The sequence below is a fragment of the Amphiprion ocellaris genome, chromosome 24, assembly GCF_022539595.1.
Source record: "Amphiprion ocellaris isolate individual 3 ecotype Okinawa chromosome 24, ASM2253959v1, whole genome shotgun sequence".
Lineage (NCBI taxonomy): Eukaryota > Metazoa > Chordata > Actinopteri > Pomacentridae > Amphiprion > Amphiprion ocellaris.
This window is the reverse complement of record NC_072789.1, coordinates 18,877,857-18,890,238: the sequence shown is the minus strand read 5'-3', so window position 1 is coordinate 18,890,238 and position 12,382 is coordinate 18,877,857. Positions and strand designations below refer to the sequence as shown.

Below are 12,382 nucleotides of genomic sequence, written 5' to 3'. Positions count from 1 at the left end.
AACTGAGATTTCTTTTAGATATTCAGTTTAAAATGAATAAATAAAAAACAAAAATAATAAGAAGAAATTCTTTGTCTTGTGATTAAAACTTCAGAAGATTATAAAATAACTTTAAAACATAAATGAAATATATAAATAATAACAATACAACCATAATTAATAACAAATAATATAAAAAGAGCTCAGATCAATGGCAGTAATTTATTGTGAACTCAAAAAAAATTAAAGAAATAAATATTAGATTAAATTCTCTGTATTATTAATTAATATTATTTAGTTTATGCATATATATTTTATATTATTATTATTATGAATGTGCAGCTTTTGTGACTAAAGCTGAATTATTACTGTTCAAATTAAAATTTTGAGATATTTTGTCAAAAACTAAATAAATTACTTAGAAATAATTAGCCTTTTTTTAATATGAAGTGTTTCTGTGAGATTGTGGAAGATTTAAATATTTATTTAAAAATATTAAATTAATTTATGCAGCAATTAAACTTTTCAGGGTTAAAAGTCTGAAGTTTATTTGACTGTAAATTAATTAAAATAAAAGTGAAACAATGAAATAAGAAGTGAAATATTTACTGGTTTATTATTAATATTTTTATTTATTTAGGTGAAATTTATTTCAGATATTTGGTCAAATAGATGATAAAAAAATCTGATACAAACTTCAGTTTAGTGGCAAATTTATTGTGAAGATTCTAATTAAAATATTTAATATTTAAACAATATATTGCAAAAAAATATGAATTTAAATATTAATGCAAGCTTTTATTTTGTAAAGACAGGAAACAACGCTGTGTGTGTGTGTGTGAGTGCAGGTACACAATCTGTTACACACTTTCAATTTACACACACACGGAAAAACACAAACATACAGTGAAAAGAAAGCAAAGAAAAACCCACAAAACAACACAAACAAGAGCACACATAGAAATACAGTCGCACAAAACACACATAAATACACACATATACACAGTTATGCGCACACACATACACACACACACACACACACACACACACACACACACACACACACACACACACACACACACACACACACACACACACACACACACACACACACACACACACACACACACTCCTTGGGGCTGCGTGGACAGAAAACATTAAACTCATCGTTCTGCTGGATGATTAGAAAACTGATTAATTTGGGATAATGACGAGAAAAATGCAAGGAGACAGTGTCAGACACACACACACACACACACACACACACACACACACACACACACACACACACACACACACACACACAATCACATTTAGAAACACACAATTACACAATAACGCTCAGAAACACACACAGTGGAATAATTAAGAGGATAATAAGGCAGCGTTTAGGGAGGAAACGTTCCTCCTGGGCCGAGACACACAAACACAACACACACAATAACACATGATCACACAACACACACAATCACACAACACGCACATCTTCTTCTTGAAGTGTTTCAGAGACTCTTCACATTTCCAGGTTGTGTATCTCTGCTCCTGCGCTGCCCCCTGCAGGACAAACGCAGCTACAGCAGCACAACAGACACACAACAGACACACAAACAGACACACAGCAACACACAGCCACTCTGCCCAGCATCAGGTAACCGTCCTCCACAGAAACTAGTCCCTGTCGTCCCTTCCTGCCAGGTAAAAGCAGAGCAGTGATGGTGTTGCAGGAGCTCTGGGAGCAGAGCAGCGACTTTACTTATTACATCGTTTTATTCTGATCTCATCTCACAACTACCTCAGATGTTTAGGGGAAACTTTGATTTTAGATATTCTAAGTGTATTTTAGTTGACATTTTATCTCTTTTTCTGCTTTATTTTGGTCATTTTACATCTTTTGTCGTGGTAGTTTTGTGTCGCGTATTTTGTATATTTTTGATCGAGGCAGACGTCTGCAGATCCAGACTCTGGTTCTGCAGGAGGTTTTGTTGCAATTCTATCTGCTTTGCGTGTCATTTTGTCATTTCACATCTGTTTGTCGTAGTTCTGTGTCACATTTTGGGTACTTTGCATATTTTTCTTGCCTTTTTTTTTTTTTTTTTTTACACTTTTGTGTCACATTTTGGTCATTTTACATCTTTTGTGTTACAATTTGTTCATTTTGTTTCACGTTGGATATTTTTAGCATATTTTTGTTGCCATTTCATTGTTTTGCGCCTCATTTTGGTCCTTTTACCATCTTTTGTGGTGGTTTTCAGTCACATTTTGGTTATTTTGCATATTTTTCTTGCGATTTTCTCTCTTTTGTGTCCCTTTTTGGTCATCTCACATGTATTTGTTGTAGTTGTGTGTGTTTTAACCTCTCCCCGACAGGTTGAGGCTGACATCTGCCCAACCACAACCTGGATCTGTTGGAAGTTTTGTTGCCATTTTATCTGTTTTGCATCTCATTTTGGTCATTTTATGTGTCCTTGTGGTAGTTTTACCTCATATTTTGGTCATTTAATTCCAATTTGTGGTCATTTTATGTCACTTTTTGCTATTTAGCATATATTTGTTTCCATTGTAGCTCTTTTTTGTCTCCTCTTAATCTTTTAACATCTCTTTGCCATAAGTTCTTCAGCTCTTCATCTTCAGTTCTGGAGAACTGAAGAAGCCTCTTGGATGAGAGGTGAAACGTTCTCGACTCACACGAGGTTAGTCCAGTTGCCATAACTTATGCTTGCTTGAGACTTATCATGACCTGGATGACTGAGAACATCCACAGATTTATTCTCTTTGCCATAGTTTTGGGTCACATCTGGTTGTTTTGCATCTTTTTGTTGTCATTTGTGTTGGTTTTGCATCTCTTTTCGGCCGTTTTGTGTCTCGTACTGTCGACCAAACGTACGCTGCAGGAGCTCTGGGAGCCGAGCATCGACTCAACACAACAAGGACGTTAAAGGTCACAAACCTCAGCAGCAACAACTTCATGTTCAACACGATTAGTGGAAGCAGGAGGCAAACAAGGAAGAGGCTGAGGAGGAAAGTTTTGTGCGAATCGTAAACCCTGCGGCTCATTTTTTACACTCTGAGAGCACATTAATAAGAGGAAGGCGGCGGAGACGTTAATGAAGCGGCGGCGGTCGGCAGGCGCGGGGTTAACGGCTGTAATTAGAGGGAAATGGATGACACCGAGTCGGCGGTTAATTAGCTGAGCTGCAGCCACTGCCACGGCCTCTGGCTTCACCTGAGCTTCACGGTCGGCAGGTCGCAGCTCAAACTCCACTTCTACCTCCGATCGGACGCTCACAGGGAAATTACACCCCAAACAGGAAGTAAGAGGCAACGGGCAGCAAAATAAGATGAAAAACAGACGAAATGGTGACAAATAGACGGAAAATAACCTAAATATGACACATAAACCACCAAAATGAGGTGAAAAGCAGACGAAATGGTGACAAATAGATGGAAAATAACCTAAATGAGACGAGATAACAGACTAAATAGTGACAAATAGACGGAAAATAACTTAAATATGACACAAAACCACCAAAATGAGATGAAAAACAGATGAAATGGTGACAAATGTATATAAAATAAAATAAGACAAAAAAACATTAAATGGCGACAAACACGTAAAATAAAACAAGACAAGAAAACAGATTAAATGATGACAAATGTACGTAAAATAACCTAAATATGACACAAAACCACGAAAATGAGATGGAAAAAAACACCAAAATCAGAAGAGAAAACTGATGAAATGTTGAAAAATAAACATAAAATAACCAAAATGACACACAAAAGCACCCCAAATATACGTAAAATAACCTAAAAATGATACAAAACCATCAAAATGAGACAAAAACTGATAAAATGATGACAAAAAGATGACACAAAAGAGATAAATTAGCAACAAAAAGATGGAAAATTACCAAAATGTGACACAAAAACACCAAAATCAGATTTAAAAAAAAAAAAAACATTTAAAAAGGTGACAAATGCAAAATATCCAAAATGAAATGAGAAAACTGATAAAATAGTAAAAATGTATAAATAACTAAAATATGACATAAAACCACCCAAATGAGATGAAAAAGCAAATGTTGACAAATATATGTAAAATGCACCAAAATGAGATGAAAAATTGATAAAATGGTGAAAAAAAATATGTAAAACAACAAAAATATGACACAAAAGAGATAAATTATCAACAAAAAGATCAAAACTGACCAAAATGAGACAAAAAAACCACAAACAAGCAGAAAATAACCTAAATATGACACAAAACCACGAAAATGAGATGAAAAAAACTAATAAAAGGGTGACTAATAGACGTAAAATAACCAAAATATAACAGAAGAGATAAAATTCTAACAACTAAAAACCAAAATGTGACACAAAACTACAACAAAAAGACTCATTGTAGATTCTGAGTCTTTCTATGTTAATTTTAGCTCTTTTTATAACAGTTTTGGGTTTTTTTTATGTCTCATATTGTAGATTTTACATGTTGTACTGCAGATTTTTGGTGTTTTTATGGTAGTTTTGTGTCTCCTAATGAGGATTTTATGTCTCATATTGCAGGTTTTGTGTTTGTTTATAGTAATTTGTCTCTAATCTGACCCTTAATAGTATTTCTGTGTCTCACATTGTAGATTTTTAGTCTTTTTGTGTTATTTTAAGTCTCATATTGTAGGTTTTATTTCTTCTGGAGTAGATTTTCAGTTTATTATGCTAGTTTTATGTCTTCTTATGGTAAAAAGACAGAAAGTTTTATGTCTCATATTGCAGATTTTTGGTCTTTTTATGGTATTGTATGCCTCATATTGTAGTTTTTATATCTTATATAGTGTATTTTCAGTTTTTCAGTCTTTTTATGCAGATTTTGTGTCTTTTTAGGGGAGTTTTATGTCGTATACTTAAGATTTTGTCTCTAATATTGAAGGTCTCATGTCTTTTTATTCAGGTTTTGTGTCTCTGTGTTAGTTTTTCATCATCTGTTTACCTGCTACCAGCCTGTTTAATGTCTGGTTTTGTGTGTATTTTTGAGTGTTTTTGGGTGGTTTTTTTGTGTTATTGTGTATTTCTGTGTGTTATTGTGAGTTTTTTGTGTTATTGTGTATTTTTGTGTATTCTAGTTTCTATTTTAATGTATTTTTGTGTTTTTTGTGTATTTTAGTGTATTTAAGCGGATTTAATCTATTTTTGTGTATATTTGTGTGTTTTTGTATGTTTGTATGTTTTTGTGTGTATTTTTGTGTATTTTTGTGTGTTTTTGTGCCTTTCTGTGTGTTTTTGTGCGTTTTCGAGTGTATTTTTGTGTGATTTTTATGTTTTTGTGTGTTTCTGTGTTTTTTGTGTTTTTTGTGTGTATTTTTGTGTTTTTCTGTATTTTTGTGTGTTTTTGTGTATTTTTGTGTATTTTTGTGTTTTTTGTGCGTTTCTGTGCGTTTCTGTGTGTTTTTGTGTGTTTTTTGTTTATTTTACTGTATTTTATGAGTATTTTAGGTTATTTTTGTGTGTTTTTGTGCGTTTCTATGCGTTTCTGTGCGTTTTTGTGTGTTTTTTGTTTATTTTACTGTATTTTATGAGTATTTTAGGTTATTTTTGTGTGTTTTTGTGCGTTTCTATGCGTTTCTGTGCGTTTTTGTGCGTTTTTGTGCGTGTCTGTGCGTTTCTCTGCAGCCTGTGTGTGGGTCAGCGAGGACCTCGTGTTCTCCGGACACCGTCCTCCTCCTCGTCCTTCCTCCCGCCGTAATGTCCGGCTCGTTTATTAATCCCGTCGGGGAGTCCGAGATAAAACTTAACTGCACCGAGGTCTGAGCTAAATAGCCGAGCGGCTCCATTTAATGCTTAATTGAGGGGTGATTAGTGGGGTGAGGAGGGTGAGGAGGGTGAGGAGGGGGGAGCAAAGTCACCTTCCCAGAGGACTGGAACTTACCGTCCTGGAAGACTCGTTCCACGTTCAGCCCGTAGGTGGCGCAGGTCTCGTAGTAGGTGCAGCGCTTCAGGTCGCTGGACAGCTTCCTGGCCCGGCTGTCGTCGATGACCCGCGGGTTGGCCGAGCTGATGGCGTCTGCAAACACAAAACACACACTGGTTTACCAGAGGGTGGTCCGGAAAACACACAGTACAGCCTCGATTCATCTGGAAGAGGCTGGAAAACCTGAGAAAATTAATGTTTCTGTGGATACACAGCCTGCAGTTCAACCAAGAACTTTTAGAATTGTAAACAAAAAGTCAGTTTAGTCACATCTGTATCCAAAAACACAAAATCCAGCCTCGTTTTATCTGACAGACGCTGTAAAACTGAATAAAATCATGTTTACAGAGTGCACAGCCCAGAACTTTCAGTATTGCAAACAAAAAGTAATTTTACTAATATCTGTGTCCAAAAAAATCCCCAAACAGACGTCCAATCCAGAAGCTGTAAAACTGAATAAATCCGTGTTTCTATGGATACACTACCTGCAGTTCAACCAAGAACTTTTAGAATTGGAAACACTGAGCCCAGTTTAGTCACATCTGACTCCCAAAAAACACTAAATCCGGCCTTGTTTTTTTAAAAACCTGACATTGTTTCTTTGTGTTGAGTCGATGCTCTGCTCCCAGAGCTCCTGCAACACGTTTTAGATCGACGAAACAAGACACAAAATGGCTGAAACGAGACACAAAGCAAGCACAAAGACACAAAATGGCAACGAAAAGATGCAAAACAACCAAAATGTGACGAAACTAACACAATGAGACGTAGAACGGCCATTAAGAAAAACTAAACCAACAATGTAAGACACAAAACGACCAAAATGTGTCTCGTCATGCACAATGTGTCTCTTTTTATGGTAGTTTTACCTCATATTTTGGTAATTTTCTACATATTTGTGGGAGTTTTATTTCATATTTTGGTCATTTTGTACCTATTTTGGTCATTTTCTACATATTTGTGGGAGTTTTATCTCATATTTTGGTCATTTTATACATTTTTTTGGTAGTTTGAGCTCATATTTTGGTCATTTTACATCTTTTTGTGGTAGTTTCGAGTCACATTTCAGTCTTTTTAAGTATTTTTGTCACCATTTCATGCGTTTTTGTGTCCCATTTTGGTTATTTTACATATATTTGACACCATTTTATCAGGGTTTTTGGTCTTATTCTGTGTTTGTGGTCATTTTATGTCTCTTTCTTAGTGTTTTTTGTCAGATTTTGTGGCACATTTCAATTATTTTGCATCATTTTGTCACCGTTTTGTGGTTATTTTTAATATTTTTTTATGTCTTTATGGGATTTTTGCTCCATTTTAGTCAGTTTGTGGTAAATCTTGGTTGTTTTGCATCTTTTTATTGCCACCTTTGTCTGTTTATGCTCATTTTACATCTTGTTTTGTTCATTTTGTGTTTAATATTGTTGATTTTGTGTCTCTTAAAGGTTATTTTATGTCTTTTTCCTCCAACAGAGTGCAGAACGTTCCTCTAGAACCTGTTTAGAACATTCAGACTGCAGTGATTTAGTTTTTATCTCTGAGGTTTCATGTTTTAGTGATGCTTTGTCGCCATCTGCTGGTTGACTCACGCTACTGCAGCTGTTTTTATTCATTTAAGTCTAATAAATGTAAATAAAAAGGTTTAACTGCAGATAAAGCTTTAATTTTTAACCTGAAGACAAAAAGAAGAGCAGAAAATCTTCACATTTAAGCAGCTGAAGCCAGAAAATGTTGATGTTTTGTCTCGTATTTTGATTTTAGCTCATATTGAGTCTTTTTTTTGGAAGTTTTTCGTCCGTTTTTGCTCAATTTCTGGCATTTTTATGTCAAATTTTGGTCATTTTAAATTTCTTTTTGGTTGTTTTTGCTCCGTTTTGAAGGTTTTTGTGTAACATTTTGGTAATTTTGCATATTTTTGTAGCCATTGTGTCTCTTTATTTTTGTGTTTTACCCCATTTTGGAACTTTTATATCCATTTGTAGTTAATTGTGCCTCATGTTTTTGTTGTTCTGCATCTTTTTGTGCCTCCTCTTGTTGGTTTTTTGTGTTTTTGCTGCTGCTTTTGTTCCACTTTGATCATTTTGTGTCAGTTTGCTTGTCTTGCGTGGTTTTGACGTTATTTTGTCTCTTTAGTGTGTCATTTTGGTAATTTAGTTTCACTTTTTTTTATCTTGTTTTGATTGTTTTGTGTCACAGTTGGATTGTTTTTTATCTCCGAAGTAATTTTATGTCTCATTTTGCTCATTTTAAATCATTTTGTTTGTCTTTATGATGGTTTTTTGTTCCATATTTTGGTTGATATGTACCCTTTTCTCGCCATTTTATCTCTTTATTGTCATATTTTGTCTAATTTCTGTCAGTGTGTTGCACATATTCTAGATTTTGTGTCTCTTTGTGGTCATTTTTTTTAAACTTTTTGCTCCGTTCTGGTCAATTTGTGTCAAACGGTGGTTTTATTTAGCTTTTTTTTGGTATTTTATCTGTTTATTATCATTTTAAATCTCATTTTGCTCATTTTATCCTCATTTTCAGTGATTCATTTCAGAAAATGTAAACAAATAAAGATGCCCGAAACGCCTGAATGAGTAAAAACAGTAAATCTGGAATAAAAACTGGAATAAATTTGTGATTTGTGAGGTTTTCTGTGGGTTAAACGAGGCTGTAGTTGTGTTTGTTGGACACTAGATGGCAGCAGAGCCTCAGCAGACGGCAGCAGATACTAACTAACGCCCGTTAGTGGTTAGTGATTAGCGGTTATTAATTACTGCTTACTGATTAGTGATTAGCGGTTATTAATTACTGCTTACTGATTAGTGATTAGCGGTTATTAATTACTGCTTACTGATTAGTGATTAGCGGTTATTAATTACTGCTTACTGATTAGTGATTAGCGGTTATTAATTACTGCTTACTGATTAGTGATTAGCGGTTATTAATTACTGCTTACTGATTAGTGATTAGCGGTTATTAATTACTGCTTACTGATTAGTGATTAGCGGTTATTAATTACTGCTTACTGATTAGTGATTAGCGGTTATTGATTAGTGGTTATTGGTTAGTGATTACTGGTTATTGATTAGTGGTTATTAATTACTGGTTATTGATTAGTGATTAGCGGTTATTAATTACTGCTTACTGATTAGTGATTAGCGGTTATTGATTAGTGGTTATTGGTTAGTGATTACTGGTTATTGATTAGCGGTTATTAATTACTGCTTACTGATTAGTGATTAGTGGTTATTGGTTAGTGATTACTGGTTATTGATTAGTGGTTATTAATTACTGGTTACTGATTAGTGATTAGCGGTTATTAATTACTGCTTACTGATTAGTGATTAGTGGTTATTGGTTAGTGATTACTGGTTATTGATTAGTGGTTATTAATTACTGGTTATTGATTAGTGATTAGCGGTTATTGATTACTGGTTATTGATTATTGGTTATTGGTTACTGGTTATTGGTTAGTGATTAGTGGTTATTGGTTACTGGTTATTGATTAGCGGTTATTGATTACCCTGCGTGCCGACCAGCACCAGCGGCAGCTCGGCTGTGTTCCTGAAGCCGGCCAGGCGGCTGAAGTAGTGATAAACCGTCTGGAAGCTGATCTCATCCTCCAGACTGAAGACGAAGATGACGGCGTCGACCCACAACGCAAACTGGAGACACAACGAGAGAAAAACACAACATTATTTACACCAACATCTTTATTAACAAAAAAACAACAACATTAATCAGAGAAACAAACCAGGACACTGACACTTCCCCACGGTCCTCGAACGCATCGTTTGTTACCTTCAGTTACATCAGAAAATAAGTAAAGAAAAACAAGAAAAATTCACCAAAAATCTACATTTTTAGGAAACTAGATTCTGGAAGAAATGAAAAATTCTCAGTTTCTTGGTGAAATCATGAAAATACGACGGAAAAAAACAGTCGACTCAGAAAAATTCTGTCCCAATTTTGTCCCATTTTTATCGTTCTATGTTACGTTTTTGTTGTTTTTGCATCTTTTTCGTTGTAATTTTTATTCTTTTTTTTTTACATTTTATTATCCCTTATTAATCCCACGAGGTGAAATTCTGATTTTTGCATATCTTTTGCATATAATTTTGCCCTTTCTTGCTCATTTTCTGTCTCTTTCTGGTTATTTTTTGTCCCATTTTGGTCGTTTTGTATCTTTTTGTTGTCATTTTGTTTCTTTGTGATCACATATTGCTGATTTTGTGTTTCTTTCTGGCTGTTTTTTGTCTCATTTTGGTGAATTTGTGTCACAATTTAATCATCTTACATGTTTTTGCTATTTTCCATCTCATTTTTGTTGCTTTGCATCTTTTTTGTTGCACAAAAAGATGCAAGATGAACAAAATGAGACATAAAATAACTTCAGAGACCCAAAAGAGCAGCAAAGTGATGCAAAACGATCAAATTGTGACACAAAAATGCCCATGATGGGACGAAAAACAACCACAAAGAGAGACAAAACCAACACTATGAGACACAAAATAGACAAAACAGCCAAAAATAGATGTAACACAACCAACATATGGCACAAAGAGATATAAATGAGCAAAATGATGCATAAAATGACCCAAAAGGCACACAAAACACTTATTAGATAAAAATGACAAGAAAGAGATATACAAAAGCCCCCAAAATGCTAAACAACTCAAAAATGAGACGAAAAATAGAAAAAACAACAACAAAATGATGCAAAACAGCCTAAATGTGACACAAAACTACCAGGAAAAGATCAAATAAATCAGAATATGAAGGATTTTGTCGTTAATTCCACTTAAAAATGTTGTTTTTTAATGATTTAACAGGATAAACAGCAGAGAAATGAAGAAATATCTCATTTATTTAGTGAAATTACACAAAAAAAACACCCCAAAATGACATTTTTATTATTTTAGAGCTTTTTAATTTCATTTTTTTTGGATTGACGTCTGCAGATGAAGCTTAAAATGGAGAATTTTTGCATTTCTGAGACATTTTCTGAAGGTTTCTGTGGAACTGAAGAATCAGATAAACAAAGAAGAGAATCTGAATTATTCATCAGGTTTGAGTCGAGACATCAGGAGAGTCTCTGGTCAGTTTATGACCCAGATTTTAAACATTTAAAGCAGAAAAACAACAAGAAATAGTGAAATAAATGAGTTTTAATTTATTAAATACTGTCAGTAAAAATATTCACCACTGATGAAAACAGTTTTTACCTGAAATTCATCAATAAAGAATAAAAATTTTACCTGAAATTCATTTTAAAACCTTCACATTTAAACCTGAAACTTATTTAATTGTTGAATCATTTAAAACTATATTTTATGAATAAAAAGCTGAAATATTTAATTAGAATTTATGAGCCACTTCTACCAAAAGACCACAAATAATTGGTTAAATTTTTTTGCAGAAAAAATTCATGAACAGATGAAATATTTAATGAAAGTCAAGAATATTGATCTGAGAATTACTTAAAATTAATTAATATTAATTTCTTTCTTTAAATTTACGATTAAATTGCTTAAAATTTTTACTTAAAACTAATTAGTAAATTGATTTTTTTTCTTTAGATTTATCATTAAACTGTTAAAATGTTTTACTTAAAATTAATTAATAAATGGACACAATATTTACATCAAAGTAATGAATAAGTGGTTAAAATTTTCACCTAAAATTAGTTAAAAGCTGAAATATTTAAATTCATGAATAAATAGTGGAATTTTTTTCTCTAAAATTAATTAATAAATGTTACATTTTTTTCTTTAAACATGTACTATTAAATTGATGAATTTTTTAATTAAATGGAAGCAGTTTCTACCTAAAAGTCACAGAAACATCTGAATATTCTGTGAATATTTCTTATTTTTGTTGCTGCAGTTCCTACCTGAGCCTCTGGGGGGCCTCCTTCATCTCTGATCAGCAGCAGGTGACTCTGACCGTCCACCACCATCTCCTTCTTAAAGCGACCTCCTGCACACAGCAATCAATAATCAATAATCAAAAGTCAGTGATCAATAGTCAGTACAGGACAGTGAATCCATTGATCGGATGCAGGCGACGAACTAAAAACCTGAAGCTCAAACAAACACGTAAAAGGACTTATGTTTTTAATTTAAAAATGCCAAAAAATAAGCCATTTGCTCGAATTAAATTCTGAAGAAAACTAAAAACTCTGAGTTTCTCTGTGAATCCGTGGAGCTTCGACTGACTCAGCTCTGATCAACATCCAGGTCTGAAAAATTCACAGAGTTTTCAGACAAACTGCAGCCAAAATAAACCAAATCGACTCCAGTTTTTCTGTATGTTTATGTTTAGTTCTGGTTCTGGGCGGTTTTCCTCGGAGCTGCAGGACTTCATTCGGCCTTCGGAGGGTTAAACCTTCTGCAGCGATGGATCTAAATCCAGAGCGGCGGTCGGGCCTCGTCCTGAGGGTTTACAGGAAGT

At 33.9% G+C, this 12,382-nt stretch overlaps 1 protein-coding gene across 8 annotated transcripts in view; it reads right to left on the bottom strand.

Moving 5' to 3' along the window:
• The window catches only part of agap1 (ArfGAP with GTPase domain, ankyrin repeat and PH domain 1), a 159,539-nt gene that overhangs the window by 96,144 nt on the left and 51,013 nt on the right, over positions 1–12,382 (bottom strand). For all 8 annotated transcript variants that reach the window (XM_055008573.1, XM_055008574.1, XM_055008575.1 and 5 more), the window contains 3 exons: positions 11,823–11,908; positions 9,453–9,594; positions 5,900–6,034 (listed from right to left, as the gene is read on the bottom strand). In XM_055008573.1, the coding sequence (XP_054864548.1) occupies positions 5,900–6,034; positions 9,453–9,594; positions 11,823–11,908 (363 nt within the window). The remainder of the gene's footprint in view (positions 1–5,899; positions 6,035–9,452; positions 9,595–11,822; positions 11,909–12,382) is intronic.